The sequence below is a fragment of the Hyperolius riggenbachi genome, chromosome 3 (assembly GCF_040937935.1).
Source record: "Hyperolius riggenbachi isolate aHypRig1 chromosome 3, aHypRig1.pri, whole genome shotgun sequence".
NCBI lineage: Eukaryota > Metazoa > Chordata > Amphibia > Anura > Hyperoliidae > Hyperolius > Hyperolius riggenbachi.
The window spans coordinates 241,772,883-241,794,479 of NC_090648.1; the positions used below are offsets into that span (position 1 = coordinate 241,772,883).

Below are 21,597 nucleotides of genomic sequence, written 5' to 3' on the forward strand. Positions count from 1 at the left end.
CCCTGCAGCTTGGCCTTAAAGCTGCAGTGGCCATTTTAGTCATAAATGTTCTGGTCCCTAGGGGGGGTTAACACTGCAGTCCTCAAGTGGTTAAAGGACTTCCGAGGCCAAAAACAAGAAAATGGCACTATACCTTATTAATATCTGAATCCACGGAGGACGTCCAGCACGTCCTCTGCACCGTTCCGCCATCATTGCAGCCCTTTTCGTTCCCCCATGGTTCGGCCCGACCCCACTGAACGGGTCGCATGTATTCCACAAGTAAGATGGCCGCCGCCTTGAGCCGCGGCTGCGCAGTACGCTTTGCCGCGAGTGCGACTGCGCAGCCTTTAGCCCGCCTCCCGCCGCGTACTGGGGTACAGGAGGCGGGCTAAAGGCTGCGCAGTCGCACTCGCGGCAAAACGTACTGCGCAGCCGCGGCTCAAGGCGGCGGCCATCTTACAGGTGGAATCCATGCGACCCGTTTGGTGGGGTCGGGCCAGGCCCTGGGGGAATGAAAAGGGCTGCAATGACAGCGGTACGGTGCGGAGGACGCGCTGGACGTCCTCCGTGGATTCAGATATTAAAAAGGTATAGTGTCATTTTGTTGTTTTTGGCCTTGGAAGTCCTTTAAACGTTAAAGTCGGCGGGCAGACATATTTTCAAACCAGCTGCAAAGCAGGGCTTAAAACGCTGAATAATGTTCAGGCAGGATTTAAAACAATAAATAATGTTCATAAGGTCATAGTATCATTTTAAACAAATAGGGCGGAAGCGTGCGTCATTATTTAACCGGCGCTATTTTTCACTGTACGCGTCTGCTAGGGTAACGTGTAAGCATTTTACTCAAACTGACAAGCTGGATAAACATGAACAAATGAAGTATATCTAGATTGCCAGTATTGTACTAGGCATGGTTTATGGACGTAAAATCTTCAGAAATAAAAAACAAGCCCTGTCTTGTACAGAAAGTGCTCTTGGTGTACATGTAACTGTATATTCAGTATTGCAGTGTAAGCTCTGTACAAAGCAGCCTTGGACCTACATTCTCAGTGAAGCACTGAAACATTGTGTGCTGGGATGTTGTTAAATAAAATAAATGTTTTAAACTAACAAAAAAAGTATTGCTATTCGAAGATATACAAAGTGATGTAATGTATTCTTGCTTTATGTAGTTAAAGGTCACTAATGCACATGATGTACAAAATAGCCTCTCAGTGTAATGCTTTCAACTTTCCATTACTGACATTTTTCTTTGGTCATAGACTTTTCACTATCCATGTTACAATGGCTCCTCTCAAGCTCCGTGTTTTCCAGTTAGTTGCTATGGTTACAGAAGTTCCGGTCGCTGTCTCCTCAGCATACTGCACTGTACATGCAGATGTCACCACTTTTGTATCATCTTTTCATAATGACTTAAGTTTTCCATACTCACACCCAGCTGACCTTACTGTTGTCATACTTAAAGTTATTTATTTATACCATATTTAATATGAACTCGTGTCCAAATTATGTGAAGTAAAGCAATCTACTGAAAATGTACATATTAGGATTGTTCCATATCTTGTCATATTGTCAGTTTGTTCTGTCATGTTATCACATTGTTTTGTGCATGGCCACCTTTGGTTGTAAATAGTGCCAAATCCTTCCTCTGCTCAATAGACACATCCCCATAGCAACAGTCACTTCAGCAGAAAGGGGTGGGGGGGCAGAGGGAAGACACAGGGAGATTCTGCTCTCCGCAGTAAAAATAAATGATTTTACACACATGGAATACTTGGGAATGCATTCAGATGTTCTTTTTTGTAATAAGAGTAGTTACTGAAATTTTAGTTTTGGGAGTACAATCCCATTTAACTCAAAGCACAGTTAATTTATTTTTTTCTTCCATGGTTTTCTCTTCCAGCTGTTACTTGGTCCCTCACCTATACGTACATACTGCTAGCATGGCCTCTGTGATACATCGCTACCAAAGATGCCTTCTGTCCGCCATCTCCTGTGATCACCACTTTGGAAATGTATTTCTTCTACCACATTAACTTGCTGCAGCTGTAAGGCTGCAAATGCTAAGCTCCTCCTGAAGTATGAAGAATCTGACCTTCTTACCTTTGCTGCCTTTTCCAACATATGCCGAGGATGCTATACAGGAAATACTGCTGAAGCGGATTACAAACACGGATTACAGTACAAAACATCCATGTGATATATTAGGAGGAGGTGGCACTGGACCTCACTATTATTTTTTACTAGTTTATAAATGTTTTTGTGTTTTCCTGTAAATTGAAATGCAATCAATTCTTAATATTTTATTTTAAAGTAAGCATTTTGTGTGTCTTGTCTATGGACATTTGTGTGTTGTAGGCTTCAGAGCTAACTGTCTTTTTCAGTTATAAGATGGTCAGTGAAAGTAAAAATTCTTGCTTGTATGCAAATTTCATACTGTTTGTATGCAGCTTGGAATTGGGCCAATCCAATGAACTTACTGTCTATTTTCATTGGCCTTATTCCAAGTTGCATAGCATGTTCATGGAATTTGCATGCAAGTCAGAATTATTGGCATGTAATTGCCTATCCCTGCTTTTCAGGGATGTATTAGCTCCCTGGGTCTTTCCCATGTGGGACACTGAACAGTGCTATTACTCCTTCCATGTGTTTCTTGCATAAGAAAGGAAATATATTTATTAGCACAAACTGTACATGATACACTTGCCTTACATGTAGTTAATTATTACAGAATCTATGGTAATGTGGTTTTGGAATAATTGTGCAGAATTTATAGGATAAGGTGAAGGACAGTGTAAATATATTTTTTTAGAGGGCTCATTCACATAAGTGCCTCTGCAGGTATCTGCTTCAACATTCTGCCCACACCTCTCACCACACGGCGGTAGCTGGTAAGCTTTGGTTGTGGTGTTTGTTTGGACCTGCAGTGCAGCCTCATGAGGGAAACATAAAGCCAGAAAAGAGATGAGTACACACGTGTGTTTAGTTGTCCACTATCCCTTAAACAAGGCTTGCTATGTCTCCATCTGTCCATCACATATGCCAATAATTTTTCCAGCAATAGTATCCCAAAAAGTAGGGGATTGCTGGGAAAACGTGCAACAAAACGCTCAAGTGGATGAGCCCTGAAACCGAATGTTGAGGTAGATCACCATAACTCAGCATAACCACCACTGCTTGCCTATTGCTGTCTTTTGCTAACATAAATAAAGATCTAAAGTTGCAGTCGCAACAATAGTGGAGCAGCTGCTTCCTAATTTTGCCCCTGCTGTCGGGTACTTCTCCATCAGTGCCAGCTGCAGGGGGCAGGGACCCGTCCTGATTTTATTAATAATCATAAGGCGCTATTTACAAGGCAGTAATGTAACGCCACCACAAATTCTCCTCCAGGAGAATAGTGGGAATAGCAAGCAGCACAGCAGAAACATAACTCTTACTCATTAAGGGCCCTTTTCCACTAGCAGTCGCTAGCGTTCACGCTGAACGCTAGCGATTGCTGAATCGCAATTACCGGCGATTCCCCGACGTTTGCGGCCGCGATTTTGCTATGCTATGCACTGCGTTCGCGTTCCCGTAAAAAACGAATCGTGGTAGTGGAAATGACCTACCGCGATTCCTATGTTAAAAAGCAAACCGTAGAGATTGTAAAATCGCTAGCGGTTTGCGTCTTTGCGATTCAGCTTGCGCTGGTGGAAAAGGGCCCTGCTGGTGCTTGTTTTGTTTTCCAAATGGATAAGGAATGTGGGCTCTACTTGTGTTCACTGTGCTTAGAGTTCAGCTTTAAAGACTACATCCAGGGGAAAAAAACCAAATTGTTTAACCTTTAATATGCAAAGATCTTGTAAACGCTTGTTGGGATTTTTTTTGTCTTGTACCCATTGGGGAAGTTGTCTCTCACTTCCTGTCCCCACCATTGCTTTGCTATGGACTTTGCTGGTCCCAGGAAAGGGAAATGAGGACCAGCAATAAAAACATGGCAGAAGCGCTAGCTCTCTCTGTCAGAAATGAAAATATTCCCAGATAAAAACATGGCAGTTTCTCTCAAGAGGATGACAGACTGTTATAATCAAATAAACTTTTTCTAGACTTGGACTGTAATACACTCCTATGGTAATAAGACATTGCTGTATACTGCAATATTGCTTGGCTGCTATTATTGAATGTGAATAATGTAGTATGCTTGTAGTGTGTGTATTAAACATCTATATTACTGGATACAAAGTCCAATTTACTTACAAGAAACAAAAAAAATATTTATGGGGCATATTCACTAAAAGATGGTGAAATTGTTGTGTTTAGGTAGTGCATGGCAATTCTATCTATATTTCCGCACTATTACAGCGCTGTTCTTCTATGCTCTGATTAAATGGCGTAATACGTTTGGATTTTTGGTTTCTTCTTTTAAAATGATGGCCATTTCATTGTACGTGAGCTTTGACTGAATTGCAGCTGATTCTGGTCCCTAAGGGTCTTTATTGACAAGTACATTGTGAAGAGGACTGTAGACTTTTGAGTTATGGAACTCTGAAGCATAGTTGTAATACTGTGCTGGAAATATAAAACGTTACATCACATTTAGAATGCAGAACATGTTGTAGTTCTATTTATATTTAGAATATATAGAAATTCTATTCCTATATATTGAAAGTGGCACATCACTGGTGTTGCATTGCAATATTGTCTCTCTGAAAAAAAATACTCAAAAACCTAGGAAAATCTATGAAAAAATAGTGTTGAAATCTACTTAGGTTTACGGGTTGCAGAGAACCTTAGGATCAGCAGTACGAATGGTCAATGAAATGCAAATAATTCTGAATTCATGCAGAATCCTGCAAATTATGTATGCAGCTTGAAAATGGATCAATGGAATCCCACCAAGGTAGAATTCGATTGGCTCATTTCAAGCTGCATAAAATTATTATAAAAAAACAACTTAGAATTATTTGCATCTCATTGACCATCCCTAATAAGCAGTAAATGGAAGCCCCACCCACTCAGAAAACATTTGGTTGACCCCTGGTCAACAATTATGGCTATTTCAGTGAGGGGTGGGGCATTTTCCCACTTTCTCATTGATCAACTAGGTGATATGATGATTCAGCATCATGTGTCCCAAATCCAGGCAGTGAGAAAGTAGGTGCTTGAGAAGAAACGTGAGTGCATATCACGATATTGTTGTGTCATGTTAAGTAGGTCAGTGTATCTTTGTGTGGTCCACCACAATGAGCAGCGATGAGGAGGGTTTCTCTTTTTGTCACTTGATAGACAAGTTTCCTTAATACTTTGTATTCTAAAATTTTACAGCACTGCAAACATATTTGTTACTTATGTAGTGAATTACATCTTTTCCATTCTTCCTTATGAGGTTTGATTGTAGATGTGTATAAAAGTCATATTTTATGGATATTTGATATTTTCCAGGTTAAGAATAATTAATCTGCTGTAACATCTGGGTTGTTGTGTGCATTTGAAATGTTTTCAGTACTCTCTGCCTGTATGTTTTATTATGTATATAAGAAAGGTGATGATGATGTAACTGTGATACATGGTTGGCTGTAGGTGGTTTGGCTGCAGATCACACCTCATCATTACAGGAATAGTGCTTTGGATTGGATGATTTATAGCCCCTGCCTGTTGCCATATTAAGTAGTTAGGCTTCAAGATCATTCAGCATAAGTGCCCTTAAATGCCTTTTCATCAAATCGGCTCGTCTAACCTCTCCTATATCATTACCTTATGATGACAGACAAGACCTTCTATGACTCATGTAATATTAAGGATCAGTTTTTTTCAATGGTCTTCAACTTTTATTGTGTAACTGAAAATGAATGCAGATTATCTTATGTACGAAATAAAGTTTGCAAATCCATATCTTCTGTGTGATATTCTGTTCTTTGTTTGGAAGCTACGGTTGCCTTCTACAGACCAGAAATTTAAAGCACAACTCAAGGCAAGAAAAATGTTTTATTTTTGAATAGTGTGAGTTTGAAACCTTTTTGGATGTTGTGGCTGTTTTGTGTCCCCACTTGGATGATTCCCACTCATTTCCTATTCTGAGACCTCTATGGTTAGTACAGTAACCTACTCTGCACTTACTCACTCTGTTGCTGCCTTTGTCTGTTCTGGAGAGCTCACTTCAAGTAGGCAGTGAGGGAGATGTTTCCAAAAAGTACGAAACCAAAAATCCAAGATGTCCTTCCTTGCTCCAGAGTGACAAAACATGTCGGCCGAAGTTTGGATGTGAAAGTAGACCTACGTGTAGAAGGCTGCGTCCAGCCCGGCATTCTAGGAGACAGCAGACTGTGCTGTGTGTGCAGCTGCAGGATGCTCGCAGCAGAGACCTGTGGGGGAGCTATTCACAAGAGAGAACACCAGTGGCCTACGAACAGGGGGGAACCCGTATAATAAGTTATTTTGAGCTGTTACCCTACGTATAGAATGTGGGTGTAATAGCTTTTTATACATTCTTATGGTTTTACACTATGCAAGGTTTTTTAAATTGAGGTACATCAGATTGGGTGAATGGATGAACTAATGCTGAGTTGATATTGCCAGATGTGAAAAGGGAAGATTTCTGCATTACTGGAGGATTGCAATGTGCCAGGGAGGTGGGGGACAACCCTTAACCAGTTAATGGAAATCGTACAGTATATCTCCGCCCCCAAGACTTCATCATAGCTCCAGGAGCGTAGATATAAGTTTCTTGCCACTTTCACATTGCTGCCCTTTGGTACACAGATCAGTGAATGAGAACACAGTTTCCATTCACCAATCTAAGTGCCTGTGATCAATGATCACCAGCCTCAATGAGATGCCGTGGTCACTGATTAAACGAAAGTAACACATACACGCATTACTTCCTGTTGGTGTACTAACTATGCACAGGAAGATGACTTGTGGGGACATTTTGTGGCCAAATAGTAAAATTACACCTACAGTGGAGGAAATAATTATTTGACCCCTCACTGATTTTGTAAGTTTGTCCAATGACAAAGAAATGAAAAGTCTCAGAACAGTATCATTTCAATTGTAGGTTTATTTTAACAGTGGCAGATAGCACATCAAAAGGAAAATCGAAAAAATAATCTTAAATAAAAGATAGCAACTGATTTGCATTTCATTGAGTGAAATAAGTTTTTGAACCCTCTAACAATAAAAGACTTAATACTTAGTGGAAAAACCCTTGTTTGCAAGCACAGAGGTCAAACGTTTCTTGTAATTGATGACCAAGTTTGCACACATTTTAGGAGGAATGTTGGTCCACTCCTCTTTGCAGATCATCTCTAAATCCCTAAGGTTTCGAGGCTGTCTCTGTGCAACTCTGAGCTTGAGCTCCCTCCATAGGTTTTCTATTGGATTAAGGTCCGGAGACTGACTAGGCCACTCCATGACCTTAATGTGCTTCTTCTTGAGCCACTCCTTTGTTGCCTTTGCTGTATGTTTTGGGTCATTGTCGTGCTGGAACACCCATCCACGACCCATTTTCAGTTTCCTGGCAGAGGGAAGGAGGTTGTCGTTCAGGATTTCACGATACATGGCTCCGTCCATTTTCCCGTTAATGCGATTAAGTTGTCCTGTGCCCTTAGCAGAAAAACACCCCCAAAGCAAAATGTTTCCACCCCCATGCTTGACGATGGGGACGGTGTTTTGGGGGTCATAGGCAGCATTTTTCTTCCTCCAAACACAGCGAGTTGAGTTAATGCCAAAGAGCTCTATTTTGGTCTCATCAGACCACAGCACCTTCTCCCAGTCACTCACCGAATCATTCAGGTGTTCATTGGCAAACTTCAGACGGGCCTGCACATGTGCCTTCTTGAGCAGGGGGACCTTACGAGCCCTGCAGGATTTTAATCCATTATTATTATTATTATTATTATTTAGTATTTATATAGCGCCGACATATTACGCAGCGCTGTACAGTATATATATATATATATATATCTTGTCACTAACTGTCCCTCAAAGGAGCTCACAATCTAATCCCTACCATTGCCATATGTCTATATTATGTAGTGTAAGTACTGTAGTCTAGGGCTAATTTTTTTTAGGGGGAGCCAATTAACTTATCTGTATGTTTTTGGAATGTGGGAGGAAACCGGAGTGCCCGGAGGAAACCCACGCAGACACGGAGAGAACATACAAACTCTTAGCAGATAGTGCCCTGGCTGGGATTCGAACCAGGGACCCAGCGCTGCAAGGCGAGAGAGCTAACCACTACGCCACCGTGCTGCCCAAAATCCATTGCGGTGTAATGTGTTTCCAATGGTTTTCTTGGTGACTGTGGTCCCTGCTAATTTGAGGTCATTCACTAACTCCTCCCGTGTAGTTCTAGGATGCTTTTTCACCTTTCTCAGAACCATTGACACCCCACGAGGTGAGATCTTGCGTGGAGCCCCAGAGCGAGGTCGATTGATGGTCATTTTGTGCTCCTTCCATTTTCGAACAATCGCACCAACAGTTGTCACCTTCTCTCCCAGCTTCTTGCTAATGGTTTTGTAGCCCATTCCAGCCTTGTGCAGGTCTACAATTTTGTCTCTGACATCCTTGGACAGCTCTTTGGTCTTTCCCATGTTGGAGAGTTTGGAGTCTGCTTGATTGATTGATTCTGTGGACAGGTGTCTTTTATACAGGTGACTAGTTAAGACAGGTGTCCTTAATGAGGGTGACTAATTGAGTAGAAGTGTCTAACCAATCTGTGGGAGCCAGAACTCCTAATGGTTGGTAGGGGTTCAAAAACTTATTTCACTCAATGAAATGCAAATCAGTTGCTATCTTTTATTTAAAGTTATTTTTTCGATTTTCCTTTTGATGTGCTATCTTGCCACTGTTAAAATAAACCTACCATTGAAATGATACCGTTCTGAGACTTTTCATTTCTTTGTCATTGGACAAACTTACAAAATCAGTGAGGGGTCAAATAATTATTTCCTCCACTGTACATACATTTTTTTTATATAAATACATACATATCCCATTAAAATTAACTCCTTAACTCCCCCACTTTGCCATAGTTGCCAAAATAAAATATTTGCATATGTAAACAAAAAAAATTACATTTAAAAAAAAACCAACATAAATAGTTACCTTAGGGACTCAACTGATTTTAATGTTTGCCATGGGGGCATATGACTATCATTTTTGAAACCAAGGGCTTGTAATTAGTGATGGATGCAAAACTGAAAATACTCCTAAGTAGTGATATATTTATTGGCGAATGAATGGGAGGAGTGCTGAAAGGTGAAAATTGCACTGGTCCATAAGGGGAAAAACCCTTATGGGTAAACTTCCCCAAAGTGTCATTTGACCTAACAGAAGGTCTAAGAGGAAAGTAAGTGTCACAGTATGGGCGTGATTGGTGGCTTTCCTGTCCAGACATACATTATCCTATGCAGCCCATAAAGTTAAGGGAAGTTAACTTTTGCAGCTTTTGGATGTTCAAGGGGACTTTGACTGTTATCAGTCTTGGACTCTATTGTGTAGCGCTGCCTATTTTAGTTTTGGTTTATATTTGTGATGTTTCATAATAATGATGTAATGTGACATAATAGTATACAATGTGATAGATATTTACTCTGCATGTCTCATCCACAGAATCTGTACAGTTATTTGCTGCTGCTTCAAATCTGAAGGTTCGCTCTTTCAATTGCTTTTCTTTGAAGAATTTAATAACAAAGCTGTAAGGCAGTTTAAGTCATTTTCTGTGGTCCAGCAATCCAGAGGTACTTGGCAAAGCAGTAGTTTCAGTTTTTTCTTTAGTTCACTGTCTAAAGCAGACACAACCATCGTCTTTCCTTGAATTCTCTGAATTAAAGGGCAACTATCACAAAGAGTGTAAAATGTTAAAATGCATACCTGTAAAATGGTACATTTTATAGGTATGCATTTTAAAATTTTACACTCTTTGCGATAGTTGCCCTTTAAGAGAATTCAAGGAAAGACCATTTGTTCCATACTAAAATTCACTATAAATTGTTTTTTTTTCCTATGTCACGGTCACTTATAGTAGTTAGTAAAAATCTGACAAATCTAACTGGTTTTGGATTAGTCCATCTGCTGATGGGATGTTCTCAGTATTTTCTTTATTTTTAAATCTTCTTTCTGAAGATGGTGTGTAGGGAGACAAGCATCTTTTTACAGATACTTTTCAGGGAGGGCCTTTTGTAAAGCATAAAGGAGATACTGAGAATCTCCCATCAGGAGATGGACTAGTCCAAAACCGGTCAAATTTGCTTTTTGTTATCTACTCCAAGTGACATAGACATGTGAAAAATTAATTTATGGTGTACATCTTATATGTATTGGTTTTTATGTATTTTACATTTCAGAATTTTTTTTGTGATCCTTTTGAAATTAAGTAAAGGAAATGCATACATGGAAAAAGGACGTTCAGTAATTTGGACACCAGGCTTCACCCCTAGTAGAATATTTGTAAAATTACAGATATTCTACTATTGGGCCCTATGTAATTACCGGCCCCATTCTCAGTTGAACCCTTCCTCTATCAATGCCTAACCCTGACAGACCCCCAGCGTCCCAATCTCCACCTATGCAAGTATTACCTTTGCTGCAAAATTTGCCCTCTATTGATATCTGTGCTGCCTAATTGTGAGAATTATACGGGCGCCAGCGGCACCCAAATTACCTCCTGGGCACTGGCATAACCGCAATTAACATTGCGGTCTATGGGGTGCCCGTTTTTACCAGAGCACTGCTGGCATCCATATTACCTACTTCAAAAGGAAATTACTTAATTAGCAATAATCAATGCCCAGCATTCATGCTGGAGTCCTCATGTGATATGGGCTTCAACTTCGCTTAGGGTTAGGTGCTTAAAATGATAGGAAAAGTGTCCCAAAACTAAGTTCAATCTCTCTCTTTTTATTTTTTTTTTGTAAAACCTTTTCAAGCTGTAAAGCATTATAGTGATTGATTCGGTACCTGTTTTTTTCACTCAAATAAATGTTCCCTCATAGGAATGTTTGGAGGTTTTTCTTTGTTTCCACTCTGTCCCAATATAGTCAAACAGTGTGGTTATGTTGTACATGATGAGCCTCTGCTCTCATGCACGGAGAAGCATTTGATTACCTTCAGATAATCCTCTGGCTGTTGTACAATTATTATGAATTCATACAGTGCACTGTTTAAACAATCTGAAGTACTCGAAAAGACAGGAGCATTTTATTAACGCTAAACGTTGCAAATGGCTTTCTGTTTACATTGAATGAGACAGATGATATATTAGAGTCCTTTGACCAGAAATATAAATATTGTAATCAAATATACCAACTTGAAAGCAAAAAAAGCATGGTCGCATTTAGATTCGTTTTAACTCTGAAATCTGGATAAAAATATTATTTTGCCTGTGTGGTATATAAAATAGAATGACGTTATGTCATGCAGGCAATTCTCTGAATGACACAGCCACTAGCAGAAAATCGCCATGATGCTTTTAATGCGTATTTTATTTGCACTTCTTATTGGCTGACTGGCAGTTTGCAGACTATAGAAAAGTGGCAGAGTGCTGTCTGGGAGTGAGCATTCCTTTTGTGTGTAGTAAGATGGAGTGGTGGGGCGAGTTCCTAGTGGTGGCAAGTCCGGGGCTCGCCTGCGCTCCCCTATTGTGTTACTAGTGCTAGTTTGGGGGGTCCCGAGTAGTGGCAGTGCTCGGGCCCCCACCTGTTATGTGCACTAGTGTGTGAATAATATGCAGCAGTATCATATAGGGTCAGTAGAAGAGCCAAGCACCTTTACAGAGGCGCTTGGCTCTTCTACTGACCCTATATGCTACTGCTCCGTTTTATTGCCTGATGAAGCAGGATCAAACCTGCGAAACACGTTGCATTTTTGCAGTACTATGAATAAATTGTTTATTTGAACCAATGATTTTTGGTGTCTACTTGGAGTCGGTAAGTCCACCACTGCCTCCTTTTTTTTAACCAGTGTAAACCAGTTTACAGTAAACTGCAACCACAATGTGAATGATAACAGCAGATCCGATGCACAACCCACTGTGCCTCCCAGTCATTTTCATGGTACCCATTGGTGTCGTAACAGATGTGTCATCACTATCTATGATGTCTAATTTCCATCTGCTGTCCGGGAGAGTCGCACAGGACGGGACTTCCTGTTCTGTCACTGCAAAGGAATGAACAGACCTGTCCAAACTTGTCTGATTTTATCTTATAGTTCACATTCATCTGTTTTCCTGTTGTGGTTTTTTGCACAGCTGTTCAATCTAATGTTTTACTTGCATTAGTCAGCATTATACTAAAAATAAGAAATAAACCGGACATTGAAGACACTAAGGATGTTTAATGGATCAGTCCTGAAATTATCACTATACCAATTCTTGTACAAAAGTTGCGTTACCTTTAATAACAAATTACAAAATGGCTTTCATAGCACTGACAAATTTCATAGCATAAGGTGAAATTTCAGTTTACACTATTGACCTATACATGGTTTGAAATTGCTGCTAGTCCTGTAAAGGGAGCAGCAAAGGCGGCCATCATATCTCTTCCTTTATTTTGTCAATTTCATCTTCCCCGTCGTGCTGTAAATTAGCTAATCTTGTCATCTGCAGAAAGAATATTGAAACCATGCACTCATGTACTCTCCAGATATGATGCTATGAAAACAATTATCCCAACCCTGATCTACCTTGAACCCCTTGCACACTAAAACAGTCAAGTGTGTTCTCTGCCTTAAAGAGGAACTACCAAAGAAACTGTCCTTCTGTAAACCCCACATATCTATAGAGCTTTTAGCCAGCAACAATAGAAAGCTTTTCAGAAGTCTCTGATGACAGTGCTTTGTTCATAAGCTTTTGTAACAGTTTGTGCCAGCGTCAGGGCTAGAGCAGTGCCATATAGATAGGTCACTATTCACAGGAATATGAATTCATAGGAATGATTTACTGTTTGTTTATGCCCTGCGTACACACACTGCTTTTTCACAGATCATATGAGAACAGCTGAGAGATTTTTTAGATACAGCGAATGATCTGAAGAGAAGAACCTGTACTTTTTCCTGTTCTTGGATGCTTCCCCCCATTCAAAAGGAGCTGTTGCTGACTGTAAACTCTGTTTACATTAGACTATGAGACAAAGAGAGAGAGACAGGAACACAGAGCTGCAGCTGATGAGTTATTTACACATATTTGAAGCTATATTTCTGCTTTCTATCATTCTGAAGAGATTCACAGCATTAGGCCTCTTGCACACTAAATCGCAAATGCGTTTTCCAATTCTGATTTCCCCTGAGTGCTATCAACACAAGAAGAAAAACGCAGAAAACAACGCATCAAGCAGGACCAATTTAAAATCGCCAATCGGATTCTCATGTTAAATCGCGTCAAAATTGTACATTGGAGTCTCATGTAGAAGCATTTACTAGCATCCGACATGAAAAACGGGTAAAAACTTGGAAAAATGTTTGGGAATCTGTGAGAAACCTACAGCTACCCTGTATGTTCACTTATGAAATATTTTTAAATACCCTGTATGTAGTTTCAAATATGTTCAAATATGCAAGAGGCCTCACAGCCAGTGATGATTCTGTATGCTGGATGTGCTGGACACAGTCCTCCATAGTAATGCCTACAGAGAAAACTGTTCTCTGTAAATGTCATTTTTTTTCTTCACATAAAAGATTAAAAGATAGAAATAAAAAGCCCTTGTATTGCTATTTTCTAGTAATTACTGGAAATGTGTGTGGCATTTAGAGTTTTAGTTACCTTTGATATTGTCATTAAAGCACAAAGCAAGTCCTTTCCAGGGTAGCTGTATGTTTCTCACAGATTCCCAAACATTTTTCCAAGGTTTTACCCGTTTTTTCATGTGTGATGCTAGTAAATGCTTCTGTCCGGTCTTCCTTGTAGGAAATGTTTTCTGGGGATATTAGTTTGCAATAATAAATTGGACATTCCTAAATGTACCAAAAAGAGACAAAAAAAAAACCTTCTTCTGCTTCCCATGAGAATTTCCAGATTTTCAAGAAGACATTAGTAAACCGTAAAAATCGACCATCTGTTTTGAAAAGCAAATTATTCATGTAATCTGTTAACATTCTGTACTCCAAAGGAAGGTATCTATACACACTGTATTATAGAGTTGCAAAGAAGTGAAAAGTAAATTTCCTAGCAATCTATGAATATTATAAAGCTGGCTGCATATGAAAATATAGAAGGATATTTTAATAAGATTAAAACACAAAGATACCACCTTTATAGCAGTTCCACCTGGCATTGGCTGTAGAAACAAAACTCTTATATGATTGATCCATCGCACATCTTTATGCCATCACAATACAAATCCAAGTAACATTGTATCCATGGTCCGGGGTTAGTTTTTCACATCACTCGTTCAACCCGTAATACTATTTAGAGCACAGTCTAAAGCTCCCTGCACACTGCAAATCCGATTTGCGATTCCGTTTCCGATTTGCGATTCAGATTTTCCCTGAATGCTATCAACAGGAAAAAGAAGAAGAAAAACGCAGCATGCTGTAACGATTAAAAATCAGAAATGCATTTAAAAAAACGATAAAAAATCGGAATCACATGCAGTGTGCAGGGAGCCTTATGCTGGGAATACACTGAGTTTTTCAGAGAATTTACTGTCCAATCGATTTTCCGATCATTTTTCTCATTGATTTCCATTCACTCCTATGAGAAAATCAATCAGAAAAACGATCGGAGCTGTCAGAAATTATTTATTGAGCCATCTATGTGACAAAAAACTCATGGTATACGAGTATTCCCAGCATAAGTGGTAAGCCATGACCTTCCTGGTCTATGAAAGGACAACTTTAATTTCCCTACTAGATAGCATCTGAAAAGATGCCCTTTACAGCAGTGGCCCTACCTAAAAAGAGGCATGAATATTTATAGATTGGCCAGGCTGCGCTAGGGGTCTGTGGTGGGGGGGGCCCTCTTTCGTGGCGGGTAGCGGCAGATCAGCTGTGGCGAAACAAACACGCAGCTAGCACTTTGCTAGCTGCGTGTTTGTTTCGCCGCCGCTGATCTGCCGCTACCCACCAGGGCCAGAGCGGTACACAGTGACGTTACTGGACGAGCTCAGATCGTCCAGAACGCTAAGGAGGTTAAAGAGAATCTGTACTGTGAAAATCTTACATAAATAAAAGTACCAGCCTGTTTGTAGTCTTCTCCTAGCCATCTCTGTGACATTTTCGCTGCTCCTGCTGCTTTCTTGGTGATAAAATCACTGTTTTATTTATTGTTTTTGTAAACAATGAAGATGGCCGCCAAACAGGAAGTACATCATCAGAGCAGGTGCCTGTTTGCAGAGGCTCATCTTAAACGTGACTTCACTGCGGTAATATTTCTCCCACTTGTTGCCTTGGCTGCTTGTCTGGGCTTTGAACTGATCTTTCTGCACTCACAGCTGTTCACAAGGTCACAGACAGGCTGGCTGTGAGCAGAGACGCTGGCTGTGACCAATAAAGCACACACACAAAGCCTGCAAGGGTCGTGGGGGAGGTGTCCATAACTTCTCCCTATCACAGCACATTCCTCTCTGGACTGACAAGGCTCGGCAAAGGAAAGAAGATTAGATATAATACAGAGACAGTGCAACTAGAAAAGGCTGCAGTAAGCCAGACCACACTAGAACAGTTATAGGAACTTATAGGATACAAGAAATAAGGCTGAAAATTTTGTTACAGAGTCTCTTTAAGCCATAGACCCTGAACAAGCATGCAGATCAGATGTCTATGACAAATCTGACAAGATTAGCTGTATGCTTGTTGACCAGAAAGACCAGCAGGACTGCCAGGCAACTGGTATGGTTTAAAAAGAAATACATGTGACCGCTTTCCTATGCCTCACACCTCGGGATCCTTTTAAGAGGCAAAAATAGGAGACATTGATGGGGACAGAAATGGTCTATATGGACTGGTCTAATATTACCTAGCAAGTGTGAATGTTTTGAAATAAATAGTATATTTTTAAAAGCCTTGAAATTTATTTTATATACCATGTTCCTGACAGTTACTGGATAGGATATACTGCAGCACAGAGCTCAACACTCCATATTGAGAAGAGGCAAGAAAAGTAAATAAAAAGAACATCTCGGCTTGGCAGGTAAAATATCAATTACAACAGTTTACAAATGTGAAATCAGATAATTAGACATGTCCATTTGTGACAGATGTACCTTGAAGGAAAACTTTGTATTGCATTTCATTTAAAATGTAATGTGACTTTCGTGTCTTTGGAACGGCCAGTCAACCAATCTGTCTTCAGTTATCTTTCAAACTCATTCAAAAGTCATAAGTCAGACAGATAGTAAAGCTGTCCATACTTCTTAATGGGCGGATTAGACCAAGAGACAAATCTCTCTCTTAATTGAATCTGATAAGAGAGATCTGTCAGCTGCCCATACACTGCAGGCCGATTCCTGATCAATTTTAGCATGAAATCTCTCGGGAATCAGTTGAGCCCGCCGTGTCGCCGCTGTGTGTGTGTATATATGTACGTATGTATGTAATGTAATGTATATGTGCTTTTGTGCATTTATACATTACCTGTCCTGTGTTGCAGTGTCTATCCATCTTCCCCCTCAATTCAATTAGCCGCATACACCCTGCTGGCATAGCGCATGTGACGTCACGCGCCAGCGTGCTAGGCACCACCAGCGAGTATGTGGCTAATAGAAGAGATGCGGAAGACGTATGGGCACTGGGACACAGGACAGGTAATGTATAAATGCACTTACATAGCGGCACTGAGTTTCATCCTATTCCGATTATAATAATTGAATCAGATGATCAATCGACTGCCAAGTTGCCTGGTATATGACCATCTTTAAACTTTGGCAGCTAATAAAGTCTGAAGAAAAAAAAAAAACATTGTTAAAAGTATAAATTACAACTGGTATTCCTTGTCCAATCCAGTGAAACATGAAACTCTCCAGTAACTGAGCCTCTGTCTTTCATCTTCACTTAGGCATCCAAAATTAACTCATTAAAAAAAGAGAGAAATTTAAAAAAAACATTTTAAAACATTTGGTAAATAACACATTCTGTTTGAACAAATGTTACATATGCTGTAGAAATATAATTCATATAAAACTTATTGCGTTTTGCTGGGTAACGATAAAAATGTACAACACTACATCCACAATGGAAATTCCATACATTTGATGGATTTTGTGCAAATGGCACAGTAAATGAGGATCTTTGAGTTCCTTGAAAATCACTTACACATGCTTGACCCTCTGAGAATTTGGTTCACTTTAAACACTGAAAAAAACTCTGTCTTAAAATATGTTTTTCAGATACTGATATCATCATTGTGCCCCACTCCAATATTAGGGTGGCAAAACTTTGAAGGTCTTATGCTGACTCCTGTAGCACCTATCTGCTGGACACCGAACTACATTTCCCATGATTGCTACAGTATTCTGTTAACTATCATTACCCAGTTTAAATGGCTGCATTCTGATGATTGGGTCTGTAGTTCTGTTGACAAAAAGAAATGGAATCCTAGTAACTCATTTCTACTGTTATCCCAGTGTGTCTACATTGATTTTTTTTTTAGCACCAGCTACAGTTTGACATTAAAGAAAAGGGAAAATATAACAGTAACTTCATTTAACTTTCTTAACATCTTTCATTTTTACATCTTTGCCTGAGTTCCTCTTTAAGTACTGTGACCCAGACACAGGTTATCAGTGAACTGTACTATTATTGATCTGGTCCCTCTGTAGTCCATTTGAAATTGTCTCTCAACACATATGCATAAGGGGAATGTTGTTAGTGTTACTTCATATATTCTACACTTCATTTGTAATTGGATCATTGCCACATGCAAAAGGGTGTGAGACCAGATAATCCTGATACACCCCATCAATCAGTTTCTCTGCATTATTCTTTGCAAACCAGCAGTCCACCTGGTGAAGGCCGTTGTACAACTTCCTCTGCTTTCTGATTACCGGGACCGAGCGGTTCCTAACTCTCAGCATATTGGCCATGCTTAGGGTTTGGTTTCCTGTGTGACCCTGTATCTTCACTGGAACTTCAGTAACCTTAACCTCATTGTACAGAAACTGACCTGTAAAAGAAAAAGTGGTATTGCTTAGTTTGGTCACTCATATTACCTCCCAGTGTCCACCAGCAGTATTTATTTCTGTGCTCTTATGCAAATTGATGACATTCCCTTTTACATAGACAACCCCAACTCTCAGCAAAGCATGGCAAAACAAACTATACTACAATCTAGGGATGGTCAATGACATGGAAATAATTCTGGATTTATGCAGTATTATGCAAATTATGTATGCAGCTTTAAAATGTAAACTTGGGGAGCTGCAACAGTAGGAGGCGAAAATTCAATCAAGATTATAGAAAGAAGATGAAGAGGAGGAAGAAGAAGAAGGAACCAATGACAATTACAGAAGAATGAAGAAGTGTACAGAAGGAGATGATGGCAAAAGTAAAGATGGTCAATGAGATGAAAATCGTGTTAAGTAGATGCAGGATTGTGCAAATTATGTTTGCAAATTTAAGCAGCAAGAAAATGATCTAATCAAATCCTACCAAAATGGAATTTGATTAAACCATTCAAGCTACAAAAATGTACATGCAGAATTTGCATGATTCCGTATGCATTTGGAAGGATTTGCATCTCATTGAAGTATACACATGAAAAAAAAGCTTTGTCCCCCCCAATTGAGCTTTTTCTAAATTTGGAATTTGATTAATTCTAATTTACTAAGAAGGTAGGTTGTCAAAAATGACCCCCTTTACCTGGAGATTGGGGTTAGGTTAGCCATCTGCGAGTTTCCTTATTACTAAAGAGGGCTGCACAGATTCCACAAGTGGTATTATGGAACACCTGTTTCTTGACTTTCCTGTCTACTCTGCTAGGATATTGTAGAAATAGCTGTAATTTTACGACGTATTTAAAATTACCTAAAAGTCCATGGGAATTTGGAGACAATCCTTTGCTGTTAGAAATGTAGAACCCTAAGTGGTTCCTTTGATATGGAGCTGGATTCTTGTAGCGATGGACCAGGATGACAAAGCTGATGGTTCCATGTATGGTCACAGTGACGTTTGATTTTGCGGCAACAGAGACCAGAAGGTCATCATTCTTTAGTGTGGCATTCTTGTCGCAGGTAACAATGAGGCGATCCTTGCTGTCCAGTATGACTTTGGTGGGGGTAATTTCTATGTAAGTGCGTCTTGGTTTGTTAATGATCATTGTGATTCTGCTAAAGTAGGTCCTTTGTTTCTTATGGCCATTTGGTGGAGCTGGAGCACCGATCAGTTGTCCATTAACTGTGACACCTTGAAAATAGTATGAAAAGTTATAGTTATACATTGTACTAAAGCATTACCATTTACACAGCTGGGAGGATACATATATTCTATTTTCTGCCCACGTTATCAATGCACCGCTTTACACATCTCCATGTCAGTAGTATGGACCTGTTCTATACAAGACATAGCTGAGCCAATGGATGCTAGGAAGACCTCAGCAGGCGTCTCGTCTTAGTACAAGTGAAATAAAATTAAAATATACATACATTTTCATAGAATGTTTTGCCATGAAGGGGTGGAACAATATTGATATTTTAAGAACATGTAATGTGACTATGTTTGATCGTGTGTTTCTGGGAAAGATTGGTGCTCTGTGTAACTTAAGACAACTTTGCAGCTCAATGCGCAACAAGCCATTTCAAAGTTCCTCTGCCACAGGCCCATAAGGGTATTAAGGCACCATCCTAGTGAAACAAATTACAGGTCCTAGGAACAAGCATATATATTATGCCCAGCCAGGCAAAGAAGCAAGCAGGGGTGCAGGCACTAATTGCAGTTAGTAGCAGCATAGAAAGCACTTACATGCCAATCAAGCTGAGGCTGTAAGCCACAGAGTCACAAGTCATGTACTGGAGCATTGCAGTAACCACATTGGACCACAGAGCAGCAAGTCTAGTGGCCAGAAGTTTTTTATTGGAAACAGCAGAAGTAATGCATTCACCTGCTTTAAAAGTATGTATAAAGGCATACTTATATATCTGGGTGCGTAGGGTTCTGGAAGACTTTCTAATTGTGTTTTACACTGTTATAGAGTTTGGATACACAGTAGTCAAACTACACTACCACTGTTTCTGCTGTCTGTCGCCGTTGCTTCACAGCCACTACAGAGCTCAGCTGCACAAAACATAACTCCATCCCGCTACCAAACTCCACCGCCCAAATTACAGGATGTAGCTGGTAAGTTTGCAATATAACATTGCTGCCTTTGGCAACATCCCAATTTCTGGTGCACCAATTGCGCCCAAATTACCTGATTCGCTTAGGGCTGGCAAGTCTGATTAGGGCCCCATTTTAAGGCATTTCAAATGGCCTCTGTACTGAAAATGTTGACATTCTGCTACCCATATAGACATATCTATTCTACCTGACAGGACTTCTAACTGCCATTATTTCTCTGTACACAGTTTTTGATATATCAATTACTGCACTGATGTTTTGGTATTTATAAGCCTTGTTAGGTTGTAAAGATCGAGAGAAGAGGAGAATCCTTGTCCCAGTAAGGAGCCCTGCTGTCAAATAAGGAGCTGACAAGTGATAAAAATTGGACATTGGATAAATGGTATTTCTGGGTGTATTTTTTAAAGTATGTTGAAGATTTTATTCTGCTGCTGCATTAATGACAATAGGGAGATCAGAATGTAAACTTTGTTATAGGAATTCACATAAAGAAGCTTATTAATCCATTACAGTGTATCTACAGTATTACCTTGAATGCAAGTTCTCCAGATGGTTATGTTATAACTGGAACTGTCATTTTAGATTGTAAACACTTTTACATTTATATTTATCGAATTCTGTAAACATTAAAAACAATTCGATCTTACCGGAGTATTTGTGGTCGGACACCAGCCTCAGTATGTCCCCGGGTTCACCATCAATATTAAAGCACACGGTTAGTTTACTGAGAGGGAAGTCTACCACAAAATGGGGGTCTCCATCCGCTGGAAGGATTTAGAAATACAAAATGGAAAATATAAATTAAAATGATATGCCTAAACTCAATCTGCAGCTAAAAAAACAACAACTTAATATCACTGTTTCCTCAAGTGGCCGTTTTATTTATATACAGTAGGTGTTTTCTGCTTTTCCTGTAGATATAATACTGTCCTCACTTGTGGTTTTGATAACTAAGAATGTGTATCCTCACAACAGTTGGCTCCAGCTGATAAATAAACTGATCCGAAGAACATATTGTATTTACCAACGTTATACCAGATTATTAAACCCTACATTCTTATTTTTTATTTTATATAGTTTTTGGCAGGTGCATGATGGCAGTTTGTTTCTCAGACACACAGGAGTTTTATTACCTTTAGTTAATTAGCAGTAAGAGTTACACACTGCTGTCCCATTGCAGATAAACAGATTCATAGCCCTGGATTATTAACCATTACAGTGTGGAAAAGACAAAAGAAACAGTACAAGTTGAAAGTAAAACTGGTACTGTACATACATGTTATTTCATTATGTTTAGACACTACTTCAGGATCATTTTAAATTATATTGCACCCCCTATTTAGTATATATCCCATTGTAGCCGATCCTTGCACA

General features: G+C 39.7%; 2 protein-coding genes across 2 annotated transcripts in view; one reads left to right on the forward strand and one right to left on the reverse strand.

The window, feature by feature from the left end:
- LOC137563511 (store-operated calcium entry regulator STIMATE-like) overlaps nt 1–5,853 on the forward strand; it is a 112,555-nt gene extending 106,702 nt beyond the window's left edge. Inside the window, exon 8 of the mRNA XM_068276053.1 lies at nt 1,886–5,853. Within this exon, the coding sequence (XP_068132154.1) occupies nt 1,886–1,924 (39 nt within the window). The 3' untranslated portion in view covers nt 1,925–5,853. The remainder of the gene's footprint in view (nt 1–1,885) is intronic.
- Nucleotides 5,854–12,274: 6,421 nt separating this feature from the next.
- Nucleotides 12,275–21,597, reverse strand: part of ITIH5 (inter-alpha-trypsin inhibitor heavy chain 5) — an 87,033-nt gene continuing 77,710 nt past the window's right edge. The window contains exons 12-14 of the mRNA XM_068276054.1: nt 20,871–20,987; nt 18,916–19,293; nt 12,275–18,055 (exon numbers count right to left, since the gene is read on the reverse strand). Of these exons, the coding sequence (XP_068132155.1) occupies nt 17,778–18,055; nt 18,916–19,293; nt 20,871–20,987 (773 nt within the window). The 3' untranslated portion in view covers nt 12,275–17,777. The remainder of the gene's footprint in view (nt 18,056–18,915; nt 19,294–20,870; nt 20,988–21,597) is intronic.